The following is a 27,570-nucleotide window of genomic DNA, read 5'->3' as shown; positions in this document are numbered from 1 at the left end:
TGCGGGAAAATGGAGAAGAAAGGACTGTGATAACCACACGATAAGCAACCTCATCCTTGTACGACAAACATGACACGTGGCGTGGTGGGTCCACGTCAACATCAAAATTCCAGCTAGATGGATATCACTCGCGAAGGGGGAGGGTGATGGAACCTTACACGTATCATGCTTATGGATATTGTCTTTTTTTTTTTTCTTTTCTTTTTTTCATTTCTCTCTTTTGGAATTAGTTGATCGATATTGTCTGGTTCCTTAGGATTGTTGATATTCTTTTTCTAGATTCACTTAATCAAATGTATGCTTATTTTTCTTTCTTCTTCTTCTTTTTTTGTTTTATGTTTTTAATTATGTGTTAAACTATTGAAACTAACTATAAAAATATTAGAGAGAGTATTCGAACTCGGTCGGAGATACATATCTAAACTATGTTCACTTTGACCGTAAATTATAATATATTATAAATTATATAATACTATAAAATAATAATTATACAAAATTTATAACAAAAATGTTAATAAATTAATTAATATAGATGGAACTAGATATTTAGTTGAAAATTACCACTAGTTTACAAATATATTACTAAACACGCATGAAACAATTTTTTAAATAGAGATTCAATTTTTAGATCTACTACTCCGCATATATATGAAAACATTGAAAACAAATAATACAATTCTGTTTTCTTATTGAGTTTATTATTTTTTTAGATTTATGTTTTTTTTATCACCAATCAAACACACCTTAGTAATGATACATGATTATTTTTTAATATAAATACCGAAGAATATTACATCGCAAATAGGGAGACGTACCAATATTGATGTCTAAATTGTACTTATCCTGTCCATAGTTAATTATAAATAAAAAGTATCATTTTTAAAATAGCTCATGGAAAAAATTGTCAATTTAAATTTAGCTTAGTAATAAAATTCAACTATCACCATCTTTGTGATCAATAATTCAATTATCATCTCATAATGGTTTAACACGAAGAATAATAATTATTATGTTGCATGATGATATGTAATTAGTTCATATTATGATGATTAATGCACATAGTTTAAAAGTAAGGAATTTGTAACGAGTAAGTAAAATATTTTTCATATTTGTAAGCATGGGAACCATTTTTTAGCTTTACAAATGTGACCAAATATTTTAAATCTAATTTTCATTTTTTAGTTATTTTGATTTTATTTTACTTTACTCAATGTTAAATGTTGAGGTATATTATTGATATATCAAATCATATATATCAAGTACATCGTGTAAATCAACAATTCATTCCATGTATATTTAGGTTTATTGTTATGTATCATATCCATGATAAGGTATCCAGTGTTATTAATTCTTTCAGTATAACAAATCATGTATATCAATAATATATTATCATCCATATCAAATATAAAAGACATGCATTTAGGTTACAAGATGTATAAATTTCATATAAATTGTAAATAACATGACACAATTCAAGAAGAGAAACTAAATATAGTAAAAATAGTAAAAGAAGTAATACACAATTATATTATTGGTATATCATTATTCATGTCATGTATATCATTAATATATCAACACTCATAATTCGATATATCAATGATATATCAAATCATGTATATATATCAAATAGATCATTGTCTGAGCTTTGTGTTCATTAAGGGTATATTAGACTTTTACTTTATTGTGTATGATTGAGATTTTGCTATTTTTAAAAAAATTAAAAGTGGATGCTAATTTTGCAAGATTTCAATAGGAAAAATATTGTTCTAATCAAGTTGCATAAACAAATGGAGACTACTTCCTATTTAAGTTAGGAGTATAAAATTGGCCTCTCTACAAAAACTTTAGTAAGTTAATCAATCGGTGAACTAGCTAGTTAAGATATTGTTGTTTTGTTATTAAAATTTTTTGAATTGTAATAAAAAAAAAGATAGAAATATAGGTTCTATCGTCATAACTCTGCGGTAATTGACATATATCTCAAATCAAGATATTGTACGTGGAATTTGTTTAAAGTTTAGTTGCTATAATTCCAAGAAAGAAAAATTATTAAAATGTTACCAAACTTTAAGATTTTGTTGAGTACTACAAAATTTTGTTCAAATTTGACTAAACACATTTTTTAACGTTTTATATGACTTTATCGATCTCAAACAAGACCTAACTTTCTGTTTTCCTAATTTAGTTGAGAGTAAATTTGACCTATTATCAATGATAGACAATAAGTTAATGACAAGTCTATTGAGGAGTTTTTATCAAAATAAATGCATAATAATTGAAATTTTGGAATACAACTAAACTCGTTATAAGAAAAAACAACTTTACATTATTAATTTTTTTTAGACAGAGAAAAATTTAATAAGAATTTGTAAGAGAAATAGACTCCTTCAAACAAGAGAATGAGAGTAGTTAGCAATTTTTTAAAACTAAGTGTTTGTTGTAGAAATTTGGCCTCCTGGGATTCTTTCAAATTCGCACGAATCTTCTAGAATAAAAGAATCTGCAAAATAGAAGAGCACTAAAGACCGATGTGGTTTTAGTCACACAGACTCTGATACTTAAGTCTGAGTCATAATAGTTGAATAGAAAGAATAAGGTGTTTCTGCATAGCAAATAGCAAAAATTTGTAGCCCAGTAAAGAATAGGGTATTTAGACATACTAGAACCGTTTGGTTGGAGGATTTTTCTGGGTGGAATGACATGGACAACTAAAACTCTTGTTTGTTAAACATATTTGAAATCATTTCCTAGAAATAGCTTTTTCCGAAACATCCTTTTATTCCCATGAACAAGGACTTTCTTTTCCCTCCCAGATTCATGGGTTTGTGCATCGGTTTTGTGCCAGACTCTTATCTCTCTTCTTTTAAATAAATTTTTTAATGTCATTATTTACTTTATTTTATTCAAATTAATTAATTAAAAATAGTTAAAATATTTAAATTAAATTTATAACTAATAAAACAACATTATTCTATCGTAATAAATTGATTTATTATTAAAGTATATACTTCATTTTTTTTATAAAAAATGTAATTAATTGGTGCAATTAATAAGATGAAAATGATTAATTTTGTTAAACACATAAAATGATAATTACTAAGATTGATTGCTAAATAAAATCAACAACATAAATTTAGATAATATTTATTAAAGAGTGAAACTTAAATTAAAACATAATTGCTTAGAATAATAGTTATTTTAACTTAATAAAGATAAATTAATTATTGGGAGTTAATTTTAATTGATTTTAAAGCTTTATACAAATATATCATTTTGCTAAATATGTATATATTGGATTTTAGTTAAATAACATTTAATATTAATTATTAAATTGATTATTGTGCTAAATTGTTAATTTAAAATTGCTAATATAAAATAATCTAATTTATATTTTTTGATTTAAATTTGATTGGTCATCAATCAAGATTACAATGACATAAAATGTATATTTCTAGAGTAATCACACAAAATAAATATATATAATTTATTTTCAGACATCTTAATCTCGGACATCTTAATCGCAGACATATATACAACCAAACACAGTTATCTTTGTTTCCCAAACATCTTATTCCCAAGTATCTTAATCCCAGACATTTTAATTCCAGACATCTTTTTTGAAACCTTAAACCACGGTCCCTTAGGGTTTGGCTTACCCTCCTAGAAGTCGAATCCTAATCCCTTCACGATTTACATCAGCTATTCCTTTTAGGATTTACATAAGTCGAATCTTAGTGCATTTAGGAGATCTAGGACAGAGTGGGCCTCGTGTTGCATTCAGGGCCGAGACGAAGTCAACTCGGATCGGGTTATGCGGGAGTCAGGGAGAACTGACGAGGTTCTTGGTCCTCGGCGCCGAGAAGGTCTCAGCGCCAAGGAGGTCTGGTCGGCTATGATCGGGACCTGGGTTGTCGGGTCCGGACTCATTTACCTTGCTTCGCGAGTCTGCTTCTTCTTCTGCTTTATTCCTGCTTTTCGGTTGTTTAATTCTATCTCCATTTTCTTCCTATAACACCAAACGCGAGAATCGTCATCTCCTAAAACCATTGAATGAAAGCATCAACAACTTTGTTCCCTCCAAAAGGGTTGTGAATCCCTTTTAGGTCTCTAATAACATAATAAGATATATTAGTGTTATTGCTTTCTTCAATAATATAACTAATCAGGTATATCAATTGTATATTAACATTTTTATCGGGTATAGAAAAGACATGAATTTAAGTTATAAGAGATAGCCATTTCATCTAAACTTATAAATAAATACAACACGGTTCAATAAAACAAACTGAACATAGTAAGAGAATTAATATGTCAAGTATATTGATATGAAAATCCTAACGAATTGGAATTAGGAATCCCTTTGGGTATGTGAATCCCTAATTCACAAACATTGAAACCCCCAAAATCAATTTAGCACAATCTCGAAGATGAGTAAGAATAAGGTTATCTTGTTGATTGAAGACCATGAGATAAAGAGAACTAGTTCCTACTTGAGGTTGAATATCCACAAGAGAGGTTGATTAAACTCAACTTAAATGTTCTAAGCTTGCAAACTAGATTAAGAATTGCAAAGGATTTCAAGCCCTCTTGCTTGGCTTGAAAAAAAAGGGTTCAAAGGCTTAAAATTCTATTATAAAAACTAGTCTATAAAGCAGCGTGATGACAAGGCTTTAGCCAGCCTCCCAATCTCAATGCCACATCATCAATCATACCAAAAAGATGAAAATACCCCTACTTAATGTATTTAGAAAATGGTAAAATTTTCAAAGTAATAAATTATATAAAAATCTCTTAAATAACCATGTATTATAATTTAAAGTCCTAGACAGTACATATAATATATTTTCGATAGGTATCTCTTTGACATATTAACATTCATAATCAAGTATGTCAATGATATATCAAATCATGTATATACATCCAATATATCATAATTAGGACTATATATTTAGAGGTATATTAGACTTTGCATAGGTTGGATTTTCTTTTTTTAATTAAAAAGTGGATGCTACTTTTGCAAATTCATATTAATTTTGTACTATTTTTAAGGGATATTGTTCTAATCAAGTTCATAAACAAATAAAGATATTTTAATGCAAATGAAAACTTTCTATCTACTTCATATTTAAGTTGAGTATGAAGTTAGCCTCTCAACAAAAATTTGGTAATTTAATCAACCAGGTGAACTGGTTAAAGCATTGTAATATTTTAAGGATGAAATTTTTTATTTTCTATATATAGGTCTGAATTAGAGTAGAAAAAGAAGATAGAAGTATAGCTTCTATTGTTTAATGCTTAGTTGCTATAATTCCAAGAAAGGAAAGTATTAAAATGTAAAAAATTGAAGAATTTTGTAGAGTATTACAAGATTTTTTAAAATTTAACTAAACACATCTTTTAACGTTTTATATGACTTTAGCGATCTCGAATAAGACATAACTTCCTATTTTTCAATTTTAATTGAGTTTAAATTGGACACATTAGCAAATTAATTAAAAGTATACGAATAATTACTAAAATAACTTTGATAATGTTCAAGGGTAAAATAAAATTTACTATGTGGTGCATAATGGAAAGATCTATCATTTACCTCGAAAATACATAAAAGTTGAGCTATTAGACTTATCCAGAGTGCAATCAAATAGGTCAAGAGTCTACCGATAATTTAGATATAGGCGGACACTTATGTATCTCGCAACCTTCAATAAATAAACCATCATTTTGTGCAGGAATATAATCTCATATTTTTCGAGTCTTAGCCATATCTTTACTTAGTTGAGGGTTCAGAGTTTTTGTTATTTTTATTATTATCTCCTCAACATAAAAATTATAGCTGAAATATTTTGTTTAAAAATTTTGGAAAAGACATAAAGGTTGCAAATCTTAAATAAAATACTATATTGCACCATTATCTAGAAATTCACCAATGAAGAAATGGACTATAATCTGATTACAATGGTCAAAACTCAAAAGATCAGATTTTTAAAATCTTGTTCACTGTTGCGTGCAAGTTAGAGCTTGGCACAGTCCGGTGCTCAACAAAGAAACGTTTTTGCTTTAAATTTTCTGATGAATTTTGTTCACAAAAAGAAAAAAAAAGGGGGTAAAATGGAGAATAATTTATAGATTTCAATCGTCGTATTATCCCATTTTTGGGCTCTGCATCACCACTCTCTCTCTCGCGCGCGCCAGGTTTCTGTGTCCAGAGAGGATATGGTCTCTAGCTCCCTCTCACTTCTCTCTCCCACCTCATTTCCTTCCATTTCCAAAACTGATTCACCATCTTCTTCTATCCCCAACAAATTTGGGATTGGGCCTTTCTCAGAATCATCCAAACGAAGGTGTACATTCCCAAAACGTGTTAGGTTGTTCCGGTGCCAAATTCTTGGCTCATCTTCATCTTCCAATCAATCACGCGATGATGCCTCGGCGGAGCTGTTTTTGCAGAACAATTCAATTGCGGATTTCATGAGGTTCAAACGGGATGGAAGCAGTGCGGAGCTTCAGACTGCTACAGTTAGTTACAGAAAGAAGTTCCCCTGGTCTATCCTGCAGCCATTTGTTCAGGTTCGAGCTCGAATTCTAATTGCTTCAATTGGGTATTTGTGTTTCTTACTTGGGGTTTCTTTAATTTGTGGCTTGTGGTCTTCAATTGTTTCCAGGTTGATTTGGTATCAACGATCCATATCGCAGACAAAGAGTATGTTTACCTACCCAGTTTATGGGGTTCTGTCTCGTTTTATCATTTCGACCATCTTCTATGTTTTCTCGGTTTTCTGCTCGCAAATTGTTGGTTGTAACCTATGGACTAGGAGATATGATCATGCAATTTGATTATAATTTGGAAGGGTAGTGCCTTAGTAATTAGGCATTAGTGCTGTCATTGAGAGAAGAGCTGGAATTGTGACCAAGTATATGTTTATATGGCAACAGGCGATCATCAACAAACTAAGAAACTGTTACATAAGGAAAAAGAGACGAAGAACTGCATTTAAGAAAAAAATTGTTCTATATCTGAAATGACAAACAAAAAGGGACAAAATTGTCATGGGAAGATATTGCAGGCACTTTTCTATTTTGAATCGAAGAAGAAAAATTTCCTGTGTTGTAACTGTGTTTTGGTGTTCTGGGCATTGAATGAACTCTCGTTTCACTAGTCTTTCTATCTTCCTTGTTATGTGGGTAGTTTGCGTTTGAAAATAACTGATGCAGTGCTTGAAATGGGTGTTTTTATAAGGTTTCGATAATAGATTGCTAACTTTGATTTTTCTTATCAGTTGACTTACTACAACATGACTTTTTGATTGACCAAGTATGTTGCCATCATTTTTGCATAGCTACTTCGAGGCCCTTCAGAAAGAACTAGACTCCTACGATTGTATACTTTATGAGATGGTAGCTAGTAGGGAGAGCTTAGAAAGCAGAAGAAATCCAGACGCCACAAAGAAATTAAAAAGTTCGCGATCACGAGGATTTAATATTCTGGGTTGCATTCAACGACAGATGGCTCGTGTTCTTACGCTTGATTTCCAATTAGATTGTCTTGATTACCAGGCTGCAAATTGGTTCCATGCAGATCTAGACTACGAAACCTTCAGAATACTTCAGGTCATTTCCTTCTACCTTCCAGCACAATAGATTGAGTGAGAAACATCTTTTCTGAGGATGTCAGAGTGCATGCGATTGGACATGCCCATTTTCATTCTTTGAATAATTGAACCATAGCATTTGATAAGTCACAAGAGTCTATTGTTTACCACTTGGCCTTAGTTCCTCATTTTTACAATCTCACATCATTCTCAGTAGTTTTTGACATCTAAAGGTTGGCGTTGTATAATGATATATTTTAACGCTGGATTTGTTGCTGTTACGTTACAGACTGAAAAAGGTGAAAACTTCTTTACATTTGCAAGAGACATGACTATACGATCCACCAAAGCTATGGTTCAGCCTACTGCAGTACCGGACGATCTTGAACCTTGGAAGTCAAAACTTCTATGGGCGTCTCGTGTGCTTCCCATGCCACTCGTTGGACTTCTTATCATTGGAAGTGTTTGTGCAGACGTGGGAAGTCAAGCATCAGAATTTCCAGAATTTGAAGCATTGTCGAGGCTCGATTTGGGTGCTGCAATGAAGGTCTTTCTGGCAAAGCGACTAACATCTGAGTAAGTATATTTTGAGTTCTTCCGGATGTACATTCCCTTGTTGGTTTGGAAGTGATAACTAATAATCCATTCCAACTGGACTTCATTTCTATTTCTTAATGGTGAATCTGGAGGTTATTCTGAATCTAAATTAGTAGATGCTTTTACCTTCCCTCTCCATTCCCCCAGGGAAAGAGTGAAGTCTTAGTTCATCTGTTTTTGTATGTGATATAATTCATTGCTGGTGAAGGTTCACACAAGTAACTGCTGAGGTGGAGGAGAGTTCTGTAATAATTGGCGAAAGGAACAAAGCTGCAACAGAGGCGCTTAGAGATGCCATCGACAAGGGCCACAACAAAATCGCCATACTATACGGTGGCGGTCACATGCCCGACTTGGGGAGGCGATTGCGAGAGGAGTTCGACCTCATTCCTTGTCGTGTAAAGTGGATAACAGCATGGTCTATTACAAATCGAAAACTATCCAGCAGTTCTCTCCCATTTCTGAAGGCTCTAGCCGATGCCTCGGGTTGGCCGTTGAACCGTTACCAGACCTTGGCGCTGCTAATCTTCTCCTCAGTCCTTGCAGTGGATCTCTGGTTTTGGGAACTCTTTTTCGGCACAGCGGCAAATTGGATCTCCGAAGTCGCTTTAGAAGTCTATCAGTATATTGATAATGTACAGCTGATGTAATAACGTTGATGAGTTATTGCAAACTGTTGGCGTTTTACAAATTGGAAGTTGTATCCTTACCGTTGTAAATAATTCAACTGTGGCCGTTGTTTCCTGAGCCACTCAGAAAGTAGAACAGTGAAGAACGTTGGAATAATGTTCTTGCATGTTCTATGTAATATTATACACAATTCACATTGGATTTTACTGTTCTTTGTTTTTTTTTAAATGTTACCTCAATCTCGATCAGCTTTTAATGCATTTTATGGACAGACGTCGAATATTATTAATTTAGTTGCAAAAATAGTCATTATAGACTTAGACTAGAAAAGTTATTGCATTTGATAGGAATCTTTAGCGATTGTACATTAATTATTAATGTCAATAAAGAAACATTGACTCTGCAACCAATGGGACAACAATTAGGTGGATTTATCTTTTTTCCCTTATTTTTGTTATCATGTCGATGAAAATAGATGAAAGATATTTTCATGAACTGGAGATATGATGCTTCATTTATATATCAACTTCCTTTGCAAATCTGAAAAAAGAAAACCAACTCATTTTGCATTAGAAAAGTACTCAACGAACACCCCCAATAATAGGAGAATATTTCTGAATGGGTGAATGAATAAAGTTGCATACTGCTAGTGCCACCTCATGTGAGACACTGAATCATGGAGAGACGTGTAATTCATTCATAATACGATGCTGTTCATGCAAATTTGGCAAATCTGAAACCCCCAAGAATTAACTCTCCACTCACCTAACCAAACGCACCACAATTACAGCCTCTTATCTGCTTCCTTTATGCCCATTGATTCCATTCCTTTGAAAAGCAACAAACTCTCTGAGATGGAGACGAGTTCTGCAACTGCAATGGAGGCCATCGAACTGGAAAAAGACTCGAAATCACAATCGAAGGGATTTGGGATCAACAAATACACCTTAATTTGCTCTGTTTTGGCCTCCACAAACTCCATTTTACTGGGCTATGGTAAGTCTCTATTCTTTCTTTTCACTGAAATTAATTCAATTCCTCGCCAGTCAGTCACATCTATCTCTTCTTTTGCGTTTTGGGTTTCTGAATCTTGGGTCAATTTGTGAAGATATTGGAGTAATGAGTGGGGCTGTGCTTTACATCGAAGACAATCTCAAAATCTCATCCACCCAAGTGGAAATCCTGGTGGGTTCTTTAAACGTGCTCTCTCTCATCGGTTCTCTCGCCTCCGGCCGGACTTCCGATTCGATTGGCCGGCGCTACACCACATTCCTCGCATCGACAACATTTCTAGTAGGCGCGTTGCTGATGGGGCTCGCCCCATCCTTCCCTCTCCTCCTCGCCGGCCGGATGATCGCCGGCGTCGGCGTCGGCTACGCCCTAATGGTCGCTCCCGTCTACACGGCGGAGCTCTCCCCCGCCACCTCCCGCGGTCTCCTCAGTTCGCTCCCCGAAATCTTCATCACTCTCGGTATTCTCCTGGGCTACATCATCAACTACGCCCTCTCCGACCTGCCGCCGCACATGAACTGGAGGATCATGCTCGGACTCGCCGGCGTACCGGCGCTCGTCGTCGGCGTGGGCGTACTGGCAATGCCCGAGTCCCCGCGTTGGCTCGTAATGAAGGGCAAATTGGAAGAAGCCAAAAAGGTCTTAATCAAGATCTCCATAAACGAAACCGAAGCAGAGGAGAGACTCGAGGCAATAAGCACCGCCGCCGACGCCGACGCCGCCGCCGCCGCCGCCTCGGGGAATTGGCACGGGCAAGGGGTTTGGAAGGAACTACTGATAAACCCCACAAAGCCGATTCGCCGGATGCTAATAGCCGCCATCGGAATCAACTTCTTCATGCAAGCCTCAGGAAACGACGCCGTCATGTACTACTCGCCGGAGGTATTCCGCGCCGCCGGAATCCACCGGAAGCGGCATCTGTTCGGCGTGAATGTCGTAATGGGCGTTACAAAGACCTGCTTCGTACTATTCTCAGCCCTATACTTGGACCGGTTCGGGAGACGGCCGCTTCTTCTAGTAGGCTCGTCCGGGATGACGGTGGCGCTGGGGCTATTGGGCCTGGGCTCGAAATGCATGGAGAAGGCGAACAGCAGGCCGACATGGGCCGTGGTGGTGAGCATCGTGGCGTTGTGTGGGGACGTGGCGTTGTTTTCAATTGGGCTCGGGCCCATAACGTGGGTGTACACGACGGAGATATTCCCGAACAGGATTCGGGCCCAGGGTTCGAGCCTGGCGATATCACTGAACAGATTGGTGAGTGGAGTGGTGTCGATGACGTTTCTGAGCATTTCGAAGGAGATAACGTTTGGAGGGATGTTTTTTGTGCTGTCGGGAATAATGGCAATGGCTACGCTCTTCTTTTACTTCTTTTTGCCAGAGACCAAAGGAAAAAGCTTGGAGGAGATCGAACTCCTCTTCCATGATAACCACACTCACACAACAACAACAACAACCACCCACAAAAATGATGATCAACACACAATCTAATCTTGTAACCATTTTCTTTTATGTTAATATTGTTTTTGAGGATTTTGTTTCCTAGTTTGTGGATCATGGACGTTGCCAACCTAAATTCTATTTTCAATCTTTTTTTTTTTTTTACTTCTTTACAATGTTAACAAGAGCTTCCAATTGCTCGGGTGCCAAAAGGGTTCAATGGCAAACATTTTTATTCAAGAACAATAATTATGAATAAGTCCACTAATGAAAGGAACCTTACATTAATGGACTTATTCATAATGGTTCTTGAATAAAAATGTAAACTATGTTTTCTTGGATCATCGTCAACGATTTCGGGTATTGGAGAAATGTTTTCTCAAGGAAGAAAAATGTTTTCTTGGACTTATGAAACTTTTCTTATTCAAGAACTGTCATGAATAATTCTATGGAGGAAAGAAAACGAAAATCGTTGAGGGAAAATGGGATGCCTAAACTATGCCGACACCATCTCTCACTGGGTCAAAGCGTCACACTTTGAATTGGAAATCTATGAACTCGTAATTAAAATCACTTAACACGTCTATTAATAGTCTACGTGTAATTGTTTTATCTGTTCTCACCTGATTTCATTCATAAAATCTTATGAGTTTACCTAAATGATCCTTTAGGATTTCTGTCATAAAATCCTAAAGTTATCTTGAGGTGTATTCACAGGGTTTTATGAGTGAAATCTTGAGAAGGAAAAAGGTAAAACCTAATTAGTTCAGTAATAGGTCGCAAAAGGTTGCTATTTATACATTTACCACCGTATAAATTCTGTTATTGACGCTAACATTGTCCAACAAAAGAAAAGGTTGAAAGATAAATATAATATAACAATTAAAAAACTTTCAAATTTTCAAATCTGTTATTGACCCCTTTTGGTCTGACCAATTACCAAAGTTACCGAACATCAACATGGGGAGCATTTCTGCATACTTTATACAGATATTTCCATCAATTTGTCTTTTTTTTCCCCCTAAAGTTGCGATCACAGGTTTGAAGATTTGATTTTGTAGTTTGTGGAAGTCCCGTTCCTCAATTTTTTTAGATTCGTTTACCTTTGAATGAGTTGCATTAAGAACAGGATTACGAAATTTTAAATTTTAATCATGTAACAGATTTGATCCAAATTTAGTAGTGGGTGGCTCCAGAGTAATAAAAAAAAAAAAAAAGGAAGTTTGTGAAACCATACAAAAAGAAAACGCAGCTGTTGATCACAGAGTTAGGGGAGGAATAGGATAAGCAGAAGATGATACTCACGGGTGGCAGTGTTTAAATAAACAAAACCAAAATCAAATAAAGGATTGACCTTTTGAAAATAGTCAAGACTTGGCCCTTTCTTCACTTTTCATAGGGCAGTGCACAGTGCACAGTACAACAGTCTTCCTCATTTAGCTTCCCAAAAACTCCATTATAATTTTAACTCTAAATAAAACCATGGGATCTGATTCTGAATCTTAAACTTCAAACTTCAGACATGTGGTCTACTTCTGTTGGTCCAATTTTGAAATTCCCAACCGCCAATTTCCCCTTTTACCCACTGCCTATTCTACCTCTCACCCATTCATCCATGGTCTATTTGGTAATTGACTACTCTCTCTTAACTTCTCTTCTGGGCAATAATCTGGTTCCATTCCCTTGTCTTGTACTTGCATGCTTTATTCCCTCTCTCCTACCTCCTAAATTCCTAATCATATGAATATCATCTAAAACTTCCCCCTTGCCCATACCCCTTTTTGAAATGGACTTTAAAAAATTCCCAAATCCAAATCCAAACTGGATTTTCAAATTATGACTGGTCAAGTCAATACTAGCAATGATTTTGAATTAGAAAAAGAAAAGCCAAAAAAACAATAATGGGGAAAGAAAAAGAAAAAGAAAAAGAAAAAAAATAAGTGGGTCAGGAAATCCGTAGAGTTTGAGTATATTTTGTTGTTGTCAATTGTCATGTGAAGCAAAATAGAAGTTGAAAAGCGGAATCAAAGTACTGTATAACTGTCTGTTAGCTGTTGGTTTTGAATTTGTCAATAAAAAGGCTAAAATATGCACTTGTTGCTGTGTTTTCCTCTGCTTGGAGCCATGTTTCATTTTCTAGATACCCTTTCCCTTCCCTCACAACTTATATTTATATTTAACTGATTGATCTCTCTCTAATTTTAAGGTGCCATTTTCTTGAAACTTTAAGAAAATGATTGAAAGTAGTGCATTGTTTCGACGAGGGTCAGACTTAAAGTTTTGATCTTGATTTCAACCAAGTAAGAAAGACAAGAATACGAGGACAAGAGTTTTGAGATTAAAATTATGGAAAATAGGAATTGAGGTGAAAAATGAAAATAGTGGGTTTTACACTTTCCATTCTGAAATATCTCAGGTTTCAATGTTTGTTGTTTGGTGTTGGGTGTTGGGTGAATCCTTGTCCCGACCCTCATGTCTTTATCCTTCCAAAAGTTCTTTGGCCTACCTCAAAATTAGTACACAAGTTTCTCCACAAAATCAACTAAAATATTATATATCAATCCATCTCTCTCAATTTTACCTTTAATTTTTTTGGGTACAATTTGTGGGGACAAGAATTCGAATTCATCAACTTTTAATAGAAAACAAGTATCTTAAACTATGCTGATGTTGGTTTTAATTAATTTATTTGATGACTTCGAAATGTTTTCTAACGTTCAAATAATGCATAACTATTTTTTGTTAATATCTTTTAGGAATTTTATAATGGGTAATTAATGTTAAGTTAAGATTCAATAACCATTTAAAAATTGAATCTCAATTTAAGAAATAGTCACCGACTAAATATTTAGTTTAATCAAACATAATATTAATTAATTTATTAAAATTTTTGTTATAGATTTTTTATACTTATTATTTTACACTATTATATAATTTATAATATATTATATTTTATGTGTTTTAATTTTAACAAAAATAAAATGAATTAATATATTTATTAAAAAAATATTATTTTTTAATATAATTATACATTTTAAAGTTTCAGATTCTAAATTTGAAAACACTAAAACATAAAAATGTTGTTTTTAGAATTTTTTGTATTTTGATAATAGAGTCCAAAAATAGTAATTTTCAAAAACAAATCTATCTAAGGTATATTTGAAAACAAGAAACAGAATTTGAATGACTAACAAACATGCCCTAAAATATATAGCAACTACTTTTAAATTTTACAAAATGACAAAATATGTTAAATCTAATTTTTCAATTTTTAGTTATTTCGATTTTATCTTTTCAAATTTTCGAATATATCAATATTGATATATCAAATCTAGTATATATCTCAGGTATATTATTAATATATTAGTTATATAATTGTGTAGAGCTATGTATTCATTAAGAGTATATTGAGTATATTGCACTTTTTTTTTTCTAAGTGATTTGGGCAGATTTTGTTATTTTTGCGTATAGTTGCTACTTTTGCAAATCTCTATTAATTTTTTACTACTTTTGCAAAGATAGGAGATTAATATATGATTATTTTGATGTTTATTTATTTATTTTTGACTATAGGGCAAGAGTGTGATAGTAGCACTAATTCAAATTTGAATTTGAAATATCACCTAAACGCACCAACCATTTTTAAAAAATAAATTGAACATCTTTTCACCTAAAAATATGCAGCAAATGCCGTAGTTGAGCCTGCGCCTCCCTCTTATGAATTATTCATTTTAAAACTTATTTTGAAATGTTTTATTTTGACTCACAAACTCAACTTTAAAAAATTATTTCAATCTTCTCGTTAATCTTTCACTTTATATTTAACATAAATTTTTATATCCTACACTTTTAGACTTATATATACTAGATTCAATGTGAGTAATATGAGCACAATATGAAATTAGTCAAAGTAAGATACCTGATGACAGTGGTTAAGTAAGATATATATAAGATAAACAACATGATTCTTTTATTAGTACAAGACTCGACAAGGAAATAAGTATATATCGACTTTGCATTCAAGACAGTTGATTCAATAAGGTTAAAAGTTACTAGAAATATGTATTCTTCGAGGTAGAACTATTATTAATAGGCAGTAGTGTTAAAGAACAAGGAATCACCCTCAACCACAATACTTCCTTAGTTTGAGTTTGGTATCACATAAAATGCTGCATTTCAATGGAGATCGATAGTGTCTCTAATTCATACTCCAAGATATTTTCTTTCCCTAGTCAATGTGAGAGACTTTGATTGCATTCCAAACAAATCATCATCTTGATCAAATGATCAAAGTGGTCCAACGTATCCAACGATGAGATTAATTATCCTAACAATTTAAAACACAAATATTACATATATTTTCTTTAACTCAAAACAACAAAAATTAGGGGAGTGAGAAAAACATATTTATATATTTGGTTAAATTATAACTTATTCCTCATCGAACTTCATGAATTATACCTATTAAGTTTGTGTCTAATAATAATATTAGTTGTTAACTTCGTCTATTTTGCTTTGTGTTTCAAGTTACTTGTGTTATTTAAGATGTGCTTTGGAGCGAGGATAGAACGAGTGATTTTGAAAAAAAAAATGGTTAAGGTATAATTGATTTTTTAAATTATTTTTCAAAATCATATCTATCTTGAAAAATTAATTTAGAATAATTTTAAACTTTCTTAAAATAATTTTTTAATTTACTAGGAAAGAGAACACAATTTTTTATTATGTAATTGTCAAAATCACTCACAAAAACATCTTAAATAAACGATATTCCAACTTATAATTTAGCCTACTCAATCGTGGTTGACATAAATAATTTGAATTTGAATTAAAAAAAAAACGAGAAGGAAAAAAGTGATTAATAATTGGAAACTTGATTACACATCATTGAAACTTTGCAGGTTGCTTGAAAGTTGAAAGGGCAGGGGTGATTATATGTATACTTTTTTTAATTATTGGGAAAATGACAATAAAAAATGGTAAAAGATGAACAACAAAAAATTGTCAAGTTTGAGCAATCTTTTGGAGGAAGCTTGCTTTTTCAGAGGAATGGTTTAAATACAGTCCCACTTTTGGTTTTGTCATGCATTGAGCATTCTCTGCTCTCTCTCTCTCTCTGATCTCCACGCGCTGCCATATTCCTCTAATGGAGCCCCGGTTCAAGGTCCGCCTCTCCCGTATGTTCCAAGCCTCCTTCGCCTCCTGCCGTTCCCGTAATCTCTCCGATATCATCCACAAGCCCGTCTTCGTTCCTCCCCTTCACGACGCCACTTTCCGCAGCATCCGACCCGACTCCGACCAAACCACCCAAAGTCTTAATTCCTATGCGGATTTCGATTTCGATTTGGATTTGCTTCTCCCCAAACGGAAAATTGCCCGCCGGCGGTTTCCGCTCGCTCCATTTCCCTCTGCGATTTCCGGCGGCCGGACCTGTCCTCCGGCGTCTCCAATTTCACCGCCCAAACCCTTCTCCGAGTTCGCCGAGAAAGCGACCGACAGGAAAAAGACGAAAAAGAAGAAGAAGAAGAAGAAGACGAAGCAGAGGAAGGAGAGTCCGTCGTCGGCGGTCGAATCGAACTTCGGTGGCACGTGGTGGTACAGCAGCGACGACGAAGACGAAGACGAAACGGAGACGCTTTTCTCTTCCAAATCGCGATCTTCCGATTCGTCGGCGTCTCATCGCCGGCGGAAATCTCGCCGGAGAAGATCCGGCGGTGGGAGGCAGAGCAGGGGAATGGGGGTTTTGCCGCTGAATGGGGGGAAAGTGAAGGATAGCTTTGCGGTGGTGAAGAAATCGAGCGACCCTTATAATGATTTCAGAAGCTCGATGTTGGAGATGATCGTTGAGAAACAGATTTTTTGTGTGAAGGATCTTGAGCAGCTGTTGCAGTGTTTTCTTTCATTGAATTCCCACCATCACCACAGAGTGATTCTTGAGGTGTTCACTGAGATTTGGGAGGCTTTGTTTTCTGATTGGTGGGGATGATCTATTCTTGATCATCAACAAAACTCCCCCATGTTTTCTTTTTCTTTGTAAGAATAATACTAGTAAATTCATTCAGCCTAACTTCCATTGCTTATTAACCAAATAAACCCTCTCTCAAAAAAAAAATTTTTTTTTTTTATTTATTTATTAAATCTCACTTTAGCCATTAACCTCAAACGCTAACATGAAGATAGTAGTCTTGACATCTACTCCAATTTGTTGTATTAGCTTCTTTTTATTTATTTTAAAGCATATCTATTTTGGTATATATTGTTATTTTTCCTACGAAATATTTAATTATCTAATACTCCTCCCACTAATTTGAGTGACTTTTCCAATACATGTTAGGTTCATGATATTCCTTTGTTAGAAGTACATAAAAAGTTTAAAAATTAAAATAGAAAAATTTTAAATTTCATGAACTAAAATTGTTATTTTTAAAATTTTAAGAATTAGAATAGACCTCTTGAAAGTGTAGAATAAAAAAAAAAAAAGGGAACAATGGGATTTAGACTTTTATTTTTCATCCATGACGGTGTCTAATTTCTATTTTTGGTGAATTTGAAATATAAAATATCGAGTTTTGCATTTGCATTTTCTGGTATCTGGAGAAAATAGACAAATATTTCCCTTGATGTTGCATTAATTAATCTGGGGTCTGTATTTGTATGAAGATGGGGCAAAAGGAAAAGACAAAAGTGGCCTTGGTACTTCTGAGATGAAAATTTCTGCAGGATGCAAGTTTTGAAAAATAATGGAGTTTTTGGAGGGAAGAGAGAATTACAAGACAGGGACTTTCAATACCCTTTTGGGTGTACAATACAATACAATACAAGCCAACTTTTGAAATTGGAACTACAAAACACAGCACACTTTAGACTTGTCAAAAAATGAAAGCTTGAAAAGATTGAAAAGCCATTGGCTAAAAAAAATGACATAAAGTTGGGTTTTTTTTTTTTTTTTTTGAATTGTTAACATATATTATATTTTGAATCTGTCTCCAACTCCAACCATCATTTGCCACAAAAAGAATAGAAAATGCAAAAAGGTCGATCAAAAAAGAAAGAACATCAAATATTGGAAACAGCGTCCAATCTTGTTTTGTTTTGTTCTTCACCACAACCATTCGTTGTGTTGTGTTTGCCAGTATCATGCATGTTAATTAAGCATTTGAATTTTCATTTCATCGTTTCAATAGATTTTCAAAATAAAAGGAAAAAATCTTCTGCATGTAAATAGATCCGTGGGGATCTTGGTTTGAAAACACAAAACAACAAAGCTAGAGACAAATTAAGCCTAATATCACATCAAACCATATAATAATAAATAATAATATATATCCATATGTTATGGATGAGTTGTGAATTATATAGTTTAGGCTAATAGATAAGAATAGAGCCAAAAACCAAAGACTTAATTAAAAATGTAAAGCTTTTGTGCAATTTGCCACACATATAGAAGACAAAACTCAATCATGTTGCTGGTTTTGCATATAATTTACTTGAAACCATTGTATGTGGGTATTTACTAAATAATAAATATTAAGCCAAGATGCACACCAACTGACCCACAGGCTCAAGAGTTTGGTTTTTGTATACCAATAAACAGTCACAAGGGAGCATTGAACCCTTGGCAAAAGCCTAACTCAAAACAATAATTGATTTCATTTGTTTATTATATATATATATATCTCTAAGCTAAATTGCCAAAAATACCTCATTCTTTCTACAGTTTTAATGCTACTTTTGGCTTTTCATAAATATTTCAAAAATACCATTTGAACAAATATTAAGTCAGAGTTTGGATGACGTGACAATTAACGTGGAAATTTGTCTACATTAAATTTAAAATAGAGGAAATGTAGAAGAAGCTATTGTTTTTAAAAGGTGGATTATGATAAAATTGAGTAGACATTGAAAAAACAAACTATACTGACAATGAAGGAATAAAATATTCACGATAAAATTGGAACATTAATTACCACATAGTTCAAGATTCTACCATGTCAAATTTTTGTTCAAAATGTTAACGGATGTTTGTCTATGTTCACCAGGTATTTTTTTGAAATATGTTTATGAAAAGTGAAGAGTAGTATTGAAACTTTTAAAAGAATAAAAATATATATATATATATATATATATATATATATATTAATAACTAAGTTTAGGAGTTTTTGTTTTTTCTTTTTATGGGTAATTTAGCCTTATTAATATTATAGAGAGCTGGCTTGAAGTCTAGTATTAGGTAGTTAAAACTGGGTGTTCAAGAAATACAAAACTTATGAATATTAAAAAAGTAGTCAGAAATGACACATGAGTCTAATGAAAATATTTAAGGTTAAATATACGGTTTAGTTCCCAGATATTTTTCCAATGTAGCCTTTATTTTTCTATAGAAGTTTTAATTTAGTGCCTTACTTTTTAATAATCTTCGATTATATCCTCACCGACGACGATAAACTTACATATGTACATAGATACTTAGCAAGTTAACATAAATTTACATAATAAATTAGGTCACTCAATTTTACTTCTAAGCAGCGTAATTCCTTCCTTAAATTATCACCAAGTAATCCTAACATTAGCTCGGGGGAGAGTATAATGGAAAACTAGTAAGACATTAATGACTAAATTTTATAAAGTAAAAATCATTAGAAAGAAAGGCGAGAAGGTGAGATCAGAAGGCAGTAATTTGAGGGGAGAGAGAGAGTGGTTAAAAAAAGAGAGAAATTAAGAATAGGGGCAAATGAAGAGGGGAGGGGGTTGGAAAGTGAAGGGTCAGTGTGAAAGGAAAAAGGGTAGAAGGGCAAAGACAGAGAGTAAGTTGGAATTGAAAGAAATTCGAAAAAGAGAGAGAATGAACATTGAACACAGGCAGAAGCAGAGGCAGAATGGAGATGGAGAAGAATCTTAGGATTGGGGAGTTTGAATTAATTAGCTACAGCTACAGCTACGGGTATTGTAAGAGTAGAGGCAGAAGAAGATCAATGGTTGGGAATGTCTGGTGAATTGGCAGATGGCCTGCCCATTGCCATTGCCCTCATTAAATGCTATGCTATGCAATGCTAGCATTTTTTGGGTTTTTGAGCCTCTGCTCTTCAGGCCAGCCCTACCCTTTTTGCTTCAAATCCAACTCCAAACAAAACCAAACATTATTGAATCATCAATATCCATGTGTCAGCGGATCACTATTTGCACCCCACCAACCACCTCGACCTCATCCATTTTGTTTCATTCTTCTAATTTCATTTTTCAAATCCTATGTTTTCTGTTTTCTTTTTCTCATTATGACGTCACATTCCATTCCCAAATCATCTTTAATATGTTCAAATTCTAAATTTTGCCCTTTAGTGTATTCGATAGACAAAAAGAAAAGAAAAGATGCTAACAAAAAACTACTTGAAGAAATGAGATCTATTTTGTACATTTTGCACTACTCTTTTTGTGATGTAAACTAATTAATTATTTGGTATTACAGAACAATGTATGGGTTTTGACTCTTGAGTTTTCAAATCTACTCACCAACAATATTTAAATACATGATACAAAAATTGAAACTTTTAATGTTGTGAAGGGGACTAGTTCCAAACAAAACAAGTGGAAGAGGGAGAGGAAGAGGAGGTGGTCCATAATTGTTAGGTCAAATGAGGCATCACACTCGGGGAAGAAGAGAGAGAGAGATGGGCTTCGGTCTCTGTCGCCCCCAATCACTCTTCCACTTACATTCTACTTTTTGGCCCACTCTCTATACCTGTCGTCTGGCCCAAATATTCCAACAAATGACAAATTTTCATATAATTAAAATAAAAATCAATTTAACAAAAATCAAATCAACCAATAAAATACATAACAACGTTTTCTTAGTTCAATGTAGGCGTTTCAAGTAATTAATTTAACGACTCGCACGTGTCAATGAGTTATAGGTGTGCTACTCTTCTCATTGGAGATGGAATATATGGTATTAGAGCCCAAAAGCTCAAACGAGCATCTGTTTCAAAAATGAGATCAAGCCACGAGGTACCCTTTTGAGGGAGTTAAGGATCCCACATTAGAAATATAATTGACCTAATTAGGGTTTATAATATATAACTGGATTATTACTCCTCTCATTGGAGATAGAACCCCATTAATATTGATATATATACTTAATTGGTCGACTTTGGTAGAGGATCTGGTTAGTTTATTAAATTTAAAAGATTGAATAACATAATCCTCAACCTAAGATAAAGTGGAACAGATTTATTAGTAACTTGTTTGTGAAATTTACAATTATTCAAAAATTACGAAAAAAAAAGTGAAAAGATGTGGGGTGGAGAATTCGAATTCCTAATCTTTTAATTAGGGAGATGTGCTAATTACCGTTGAGCTAAGTTCATGTTGGCGAAACGAAGTAGATAATATGGCATAGGACAACTTGTTTCTCTTTGAATCATGTTTAATTTAGATGGACATTTAAATCTACATATACCATTATGGGGTTATTTATTATTGTTATTATTTGATAAAAGTTATCATAAATAGGATTCCATCGACCTTACTTTTACAAATTTACCGTTATCTAATATAATTTTCAAATTTTCTTTTTCTTTTAGTTTAAAGTCTAATAACATCTAATCTTCCTTTTGACTTAAACTCGAAATGCGTGAACTCAGTAGTAATTAATATATATCTCAAATCAATAAATTGTACGTTCGATCTCTCACCTTCACATGGTGTATTAAAAAAACTCGAAATACGTGATAATCTCATTAATAAGTGTGTTTTCTTACTATAATTATAAAAGTAAAAAGTTAAACTTTTCTTATATTATATACCTAAATATGGTCTAGGATTCTTTTATCGATTAGATTTTTTAAAGATAGACCTCTTCTTTTCTCGACAAAATATTTTTAACAAAAGAATGAACCTTTAAGATTAAATTTGTAAGGACAAATGTTTTTGGGATTGATTTTTCTAAATCACTGTACGTTAAAGTTTTAATATTTTTTAAAAAAATTGTTGGTAATAACTACAATATAATATAGGGTCAAAACAATTTTATTCCGTGATTAACGGGATTGTTTTGTTTGTCCCAAATCCCAAATCCCAAAGCAATGCATTTCCACACAATCCACTGAAAAGTATCAATCTGCTTTCATACTTGGTTAGAAATGATGATTCAACGTGTAAATTTCAACTCATAATCTAAATGTTAGGGTCGTTTAAGTAGTGCTATTTTGGATATATATCAATCATAAATGATGGTAATAGAATAAAAAAAAAAAAGAGAAAATGTTAATAAGCAGTAGATTTAAGGTTATAATCACATAAATAATAACTACTCCTCAATACATAATTGAATGTTCATTGATTCTAATTTACTATAAAATAAAAATAAAATAATTGGTTAAGACACTTATTTATAATCAAAAGATCGTGAGTTTGAATCACAACCAACGTACTAAGAAATAAAGTAATAAATATCTCGTTCTCGTTAGTATATGAGTTAGTCAAATTGATAGATGTTACAAACGTGGCAGCGAGCTTTAATACAGAGAACCATCCCTTTAAAAGTTAGGTTCTGTAATTTTACAAATAACAAGAAAAAGAAAAACTCTTTTTTAAGGAATCATCTGCTCCTCCTGAAAAGGCTAAATACACGCAGCTTTAGAGACACGGAAGCAAACCTTTAAGATTTAATATTCCCTTTTTGAGATTTCTTGAAATTAGGGAACCAAAAACGAAACAAGAGTACACAGCCAAAATCAAACGAGCGTGTGATCTATTTATCATCAAAAAGGAAAAATTCAAACTGGTACCCAACAATTTCCCTTTTCTTTTTTTTTTCTTGAAAGAAATTAGTTCTGCTCCAAAGTTTTTCAAAAAACAAAAAATAGTCATCCATCACCGTCGGCTCCTCCGACTCATTTTCTCTATAAAGAAAAGAAATCTTCAACGAGAGATCATTATTACCAACTTTGAACCACCTCCCTATTCATTCATTGCACATAAAACAAACCAAAGATTATTCCTCACTCACTCACACAAACACACAAAAAAGAAGAAAAAAAGAACCCCTTTTCCAAATTCGAAATTCCAGCCCAAATGTTGCTGCGAGCCTCCATCTCCAACACGAAGAAGTTCTTCAAAAAAACCATATGCAACTTCAAATCTTTCTTCTCCACTAGCTACCACAGGCTACCCAAGACGCCGCCGCCCTTCGCCGCCGGCCCCCGCATGGAAAAAGATTCCACCTTTCAATTCATTTCTTCCCAAAAAGAGGTGCAAAGTGGAGGCTTTATGAAGAACAACAGCAATGCACTTCATTTTCCCAACAAAATGGAGGAGACCCAGATGGAAATCAGAGTAGTCGACAAAAGTTATGGGAGCATGAATAATATCGGAGCGACCCATCAAAGGAAAAGGCAAGAAAATCGCGATCGTGAATCTAGTTCCAAGTATATTATTGATGAGAGGAGAATGTGTTTGGTTGCCAAGAAAATCAAAGAGTTGGAAAAGTTAGACTCGAGAAATGTGGATCATGCTTTGGACATTGAAGAGATTCTCCATTACTACTCTCGCCTCACTTGTCCTGCCTATCTTGAGATTGTTGATAAATTCTTCACCGAGATTTTCGCTGAATTCTCTGCTAATTCGTCTTCTCAACCATGTCATACCATTAAGCCCAGGCTAATTAGGCCGCAATCTGTGGGGTTAGTGAAAAGAAGAACATCTGATTTCTTCTAGACCATTTTTATTCTTTTGATTTCATTTCTTTGTAATGCATTTTGATCATTTCGGTGTTGATGATGATTCATAAATGTGTGTAACATAGTTTGATTTGAATGTCTATGAATAACATTGAATTATCCTTTTTAACTGAAGTTCATTTTAATTAATAGGAAGCTTACTTGTTGTTAATTTTTCTTTGGGAGTTTGGAAATCAAGGTGGCTAGCTGTCGGCACCAAATCAGGAGGGTGAAATGGATGCTTTACTTAATTTTCTGAGAAAGGAAATAAAGCCTTGGATTCTAAGTAAACTAGGGACCATGTAGAATAGTTTCTTTAATTTATTCAAAAGAGGAGTAATTTCTACAGTGAGTATTTTGAAATTGTTTGATTCTATTATATCAGGAAGGTTTAATTTAGTGAAGATTTTTATCAGTTTTTTCTTAAGATTAGTGAAGGATATACAAAAATCATAATGAAAACCCAATGGATCCTATATATATTTGAAATAATAATGAATCTTAATTAAAAGTTGACCAAAAAGATTTCATATGATGTGAATCATACTAGGAAAAAATCGAATCCGATGTCAAATAAAAGATGGGAGGAGGAGGGAGCATGATATGGTATTATCGTGTCTCCAAAAGGGACTTTATAGGTCAAAATGCCCAGAAGAAAAGTATTTGGAAAAAAGGATCCGTCAGAAAAATTTTAGTTAAAATTAAAATAGATTAAAATTTATTATTATTTTAATTAAAAAATATATTAGCTAAATAATGTATTTATAATTAGCTACAGTGATAAAATGGTATACAACTAATTCTAACCTATCCAATTCTTATTCTTATTCTAAATTCAGACACTTTTACTAGACAACATCAAACATATTAATAATTCTATATTTAATAGTATGCGGGTGACCTATATCCTGATGAATAATATAAAATTTTCAGTATATAAAAACTGAAATGAATTAAAATCTATTAATTATGTATTCTATCTATAAATATTATTGAAATAAATTAAAAATATATATAATATTGAAATAAATTCAACGAATCCCTAAGAAACTAATCAAAGGCAAGAGAACAAAGAAGATAATGTGCCGTGACCTATTTTTTTTGTTTTTTATTTTTTAAATTCAATATGTGGGATCAACCTACAATCTCTTGGTAAGAGATTGGTGTTTTAGTTAAACTCAAGTTGACTTAACGTGGCTTATTTTGATTAGCTTCTATTATGAATTGGGTCGGATCCTTTATTGACTCCTCTTTTATTGGATTGGTTCAGGTGAAAATTCATGGCAGGGGATGTATGCATTCGCCTTGGCAATGGGTGCACTCTGACTTTCGTCACTGCCCACACTCATGATCTTGCGTAACAGTTAGCATATATTTCTGCTGGGTTTGTAAGGGGAATAAAAAAAAAGTTTCACACTAACTAGTGAAGAGTATGGATCATGATCTATATATATAAGAGAAGACAATTATCTCCATTGGTCTCTATTGGTATGCGGTCTCTTGGGTGAAACAAAAAACAAAGTCGTGCGAGTTCTATTCAAAGGGGTACATTTGCCCTAAACGAGTAGTATCAAAGACATGGTCTAAATGTAGCTATGTCGGTGAATCTTGGAGTGTCAAACAAAGAAGTGGTGAGTCTCAGAAGATGTAGTCATGGTGTAATCTATGTGTATACTCTATCTAGGTGTGTCTACTTGAAGGGAGGTTGGATGATATGCAAACAAAGTTACATTGGTTAGCCATGAGGATTATGCCCAAAATAGACAACATCATACAATTGCAGAGATACTTAGATACAAGGGGTACCGTTGTAGATGCATGCTATGGTATTATAGAAGAAGAGATTTCGAAATATTTAGTGGAAAAGAAATGATGGATTTCATCCTACAATGCAGAGGGATAAATAAAGAATTATACACCCTAAAATCTAAGAAACTAACTTTGATCATGTCATGCAATTTAGAAAAACTTTAACCATTTTACTTAACAATAACCTGTGATTGGCCATTCTTAAGTTTTTTGGGCTTAGTATTAGAAACACATAAACCATGTTTGCTCAAGACATGAAAGGTAGGCTGACCCTCCAGGGCCTCCGTAGCCTATTCCATTATCTTAGGCTGGGCCTTTTTGCAAGCTCAATACAATGGGCCCAGCTTTTTGTGTTGGCTTGAGTGTCATCTTTTCTCAAATTACCTGCAAAAATAGTACTTCAGAAAACAATAATAGGTGAAATTCATTTGCAACCTTTTTTTCTTTGAAAATTATAGTTGAAACAATGGGGGTAAAGATTTGGAAATTTTGTGACGCTCAACAAATTCATTTGTGGAACCTCATATTTGGTATAAAAAGTCACTTTTAACTTAAATTTTTTTAGTTTCATCAAACTCACTAATTTGAATATGTCATAAAATCAATATCTTTTTTAAAAAAATAAATTAGAAAATGGTCTTATTAACCTCAGCAAATCACATAAAATTTCAGTTAAAAAAATAAAAATTAACTTTAAAAAATGACTCAAACTTAGTGACAAAATCCAAGTAGGTAAAAGGAGGTCTCAACTCACCAATAAAATGATTAAATCCAAGGAGGTTAGTTTTGGGCATTTATCCAACTTAGTTACGTGTCAAGCTTGATTTTCTTTGAAATTACTGAATTTTGTAAGATTTTAGTGGATGAATTAATCTAAATTGCATATAGGATAAAGAATGACAATATTTATCTAAGTCAAGGCTCAAATTTAATGAAATTGAAAGTTCATGGTAAAAGTTGATATACTTTTGTCAAACACAAGAGTAAAAAAGTTAATTCTTTCCCCTGAATTTTTTAAGGCGTGAAAGAAGTTAAGGAGGAGACTATTAAAAGTGGTGATTGTATATATAGCTTATCATCTTGTCAGAGTTAAATCTGTGTAAGATTTCAAAAAGCAATTTTTTAGTTTTAGCAACGGTTATTAGATGTATAGAATTCTCCTAGTGTGTTTCTAAAATACTACAGCATTTTTTAGTTGTGGGTGAGGAAATCAGGTTCAAAGGAAAGTGAAAAATAGTGTAAATGCAAAAGATATTTTGAAATATAAATCGAGGTCATTTCAAAAGTCTAACACTACACTACACCCAAAGAAAATGGAAAAGTAAAAAAAAAAAAAAAAAGCATAAAAATAAGGTCGAGTACAAGTTGGAAAGTTGTCCGAAGATAGACACCAAAAATGTAAGACTATGTTGGGTGTTCTGATTTGAAGTTTGGTTGTCTTTTAAAATAACAACGTTAAGAGGCTGGAAGATGCACTCGGTATCCACTTAGATTCCCACAAGATGGGGACGATCCGCCACATCACTTCCTCTCTTCTTGTTGCTTGTACTACCAATAGTGTTATATAATAATATATATAACACATGTTCTCTCAAGATTGGTCAGATCTCATTTTTGGATCGAATACTCACTTGAGTTTGTTGAGCAACTCTGATACCATATCAAAATTAAAAGATTTTATCTCAAAACTAATTGATAATGAGAAAAATAATGTAGGTGGGATTTTTATAAATTTTTGTTAAGTCTTTTATCTTTTCAACGTGGGATCTTTAACACTTATAGTA

The 27,570-nt window shown here is 33.2% G+C and overlaps 4 protein-coding genes across 4 annotated transcripts; all 4 read left to right on the top strand.

Annotated features, from left to right (window-relative positions):
* Positions 1-6,090: 6,090 nt before the first annotated feature.
* On the top strand, positions 6,091-9,022 carry LOC111014591 (thermosome subunit gamma). The gene is made up of 5 exons (XM_022289389.2): positions 6,091-6,567; positions 6,663-6,700; positions 7,338-7,608; positions 7,879-8,165; positions 8,395-9,022. The coding sequence occupies exons 1-5, from the start codon at positions 6,214-6,216 to the stop codon at positions 8,834-8,836; spliced, it is 1,392 nt and encodes a 463-aa protein (XP_022145081.1). The 5' UTR covers positions 6,091-6,213; the 3' UTR covers positions 8,837-9,022.
* Positions 9,023-9,419: 397 nt separating this feature from the next.
* Positions 9,420-11,423, top strand: LOC111014424 (putative polyol transporter 6). Its single transcript, XM_022289147.2, has 2 exons — positions 9,420-9,812; positions 9,925-11,423. Exons 1-2 carry the CDS (start codon positions 9,626-9,628, stop codon positions 11,313-11,315), a joined length of 1,578 nt encoding a protein of 525 aa, XP_022144839.1. The 5' UTR covers positions 9,420-9,625; the 3' UTR covers positions 11,316-11,423.
* A 4,750-nt stretch (positions 11,424-16,173) lies between these two features.
* On the top strand, positions 16,174-17,331 carry LOC111014528 (transcription repressor OFP8). Its single transcript, XM_022289306.2, has one exon. It carries the CDS (start codon positions 16,411-16,413, stop codon positions 17,248-17,250), a length of 840 nt encoding a protein of 279 aa, XP_022144998.1. The 5' UTR covers positions 16,174-16,410; the 3' UTR covers positions 17,251-17,331.
* Positions 17,332-23,087: 5,756 nt separating this feature from the next.
* On the top strand, positions 23,088-24,107 carry LOC111014544 (uncharacterized). The gene has a single exon (XM_022289324.2). The coding sequence runs from the start codon at positions 23,334-23,336 to the stop codon at positions 23,973-23,975; it is 642 nt and encodes a 213-aa protein (XP_022145016.1). The 5' UTR covers positions 23,088-23,333; the 3' UTR covers positions 23,976-24,107.
* Positions 24,108-27,570: the final 3,463 nt, after the last annotated feature.

The sequence above is a fragment of the Momordica charantia genome (genome assembly GCF_013281855.1).
Source record: "Momordica charantia cultivar OHB3-1 chromosome 6 unlocalized genomic scaffold, Mcharantia_2.0 BLBB01000006.1, whole genome shotgun sequence".
Taxonomy (NCBI): domain Eukaryota; kingdom Viridiplantae; phylum Streptophyta; class Magnoliopsida; order Cucurbitales; family Cucurbitaceae; genus Momordica; species Momordica charantia.
This window is presented reverse-complemented; position numbering and strand designations above follow the sequence as displayed.

Coding starts and splice junctions, on each gene's coding strand:
- LOC111014591 (XM_022289389.2), top strand. CDS start 6,214: ATGGTCTCTAGCTCCCTCTCACTTCTCTCTCCCACCTCATTTCCTTCC. Junction 6,701..7,337: donor ATCCATATCGCAGACAAAGA/GTATGTTTACCT, acceptor ATTTTTGCATAG/CTACTTCGAGGCCCTTCAGA. Junction 7,609..7,878: donor AAACCTTCAGAATACTTCAG/GTCATTTCCTTC, acceptor GTTACGTTACAG/ACTGAAAAAGGTGAAAACTT.
- LOC111014424 (XM_022289147.2), top strand. CDS start 9,626: ATGCCCATTGATTCCATTCCTTTGAAAAGCAACAAACTCTCTGAGATG. Junction 9,813..9,924: donor CTCCATTTTACTGGGCTATG/GTAAGTCTCTAT, acceptor CAATTTGTGAAG/ATATTGGAGTAATGAGTGGG.
- LOC111014528 (XM_022289306.2), top strand. CDS start 16,411: ATGGAGCCCCGGTTCAAGGTCCGCCTCTCCCGTATGTTCCAAGCCTCC.
- LOC111014544 (XM_022289324.2), top strand. CDS start 23,334: ATGTTGCTGCGAGCCTCCATCTCCAACACGAAGAAGTTCTTCAAAAAA.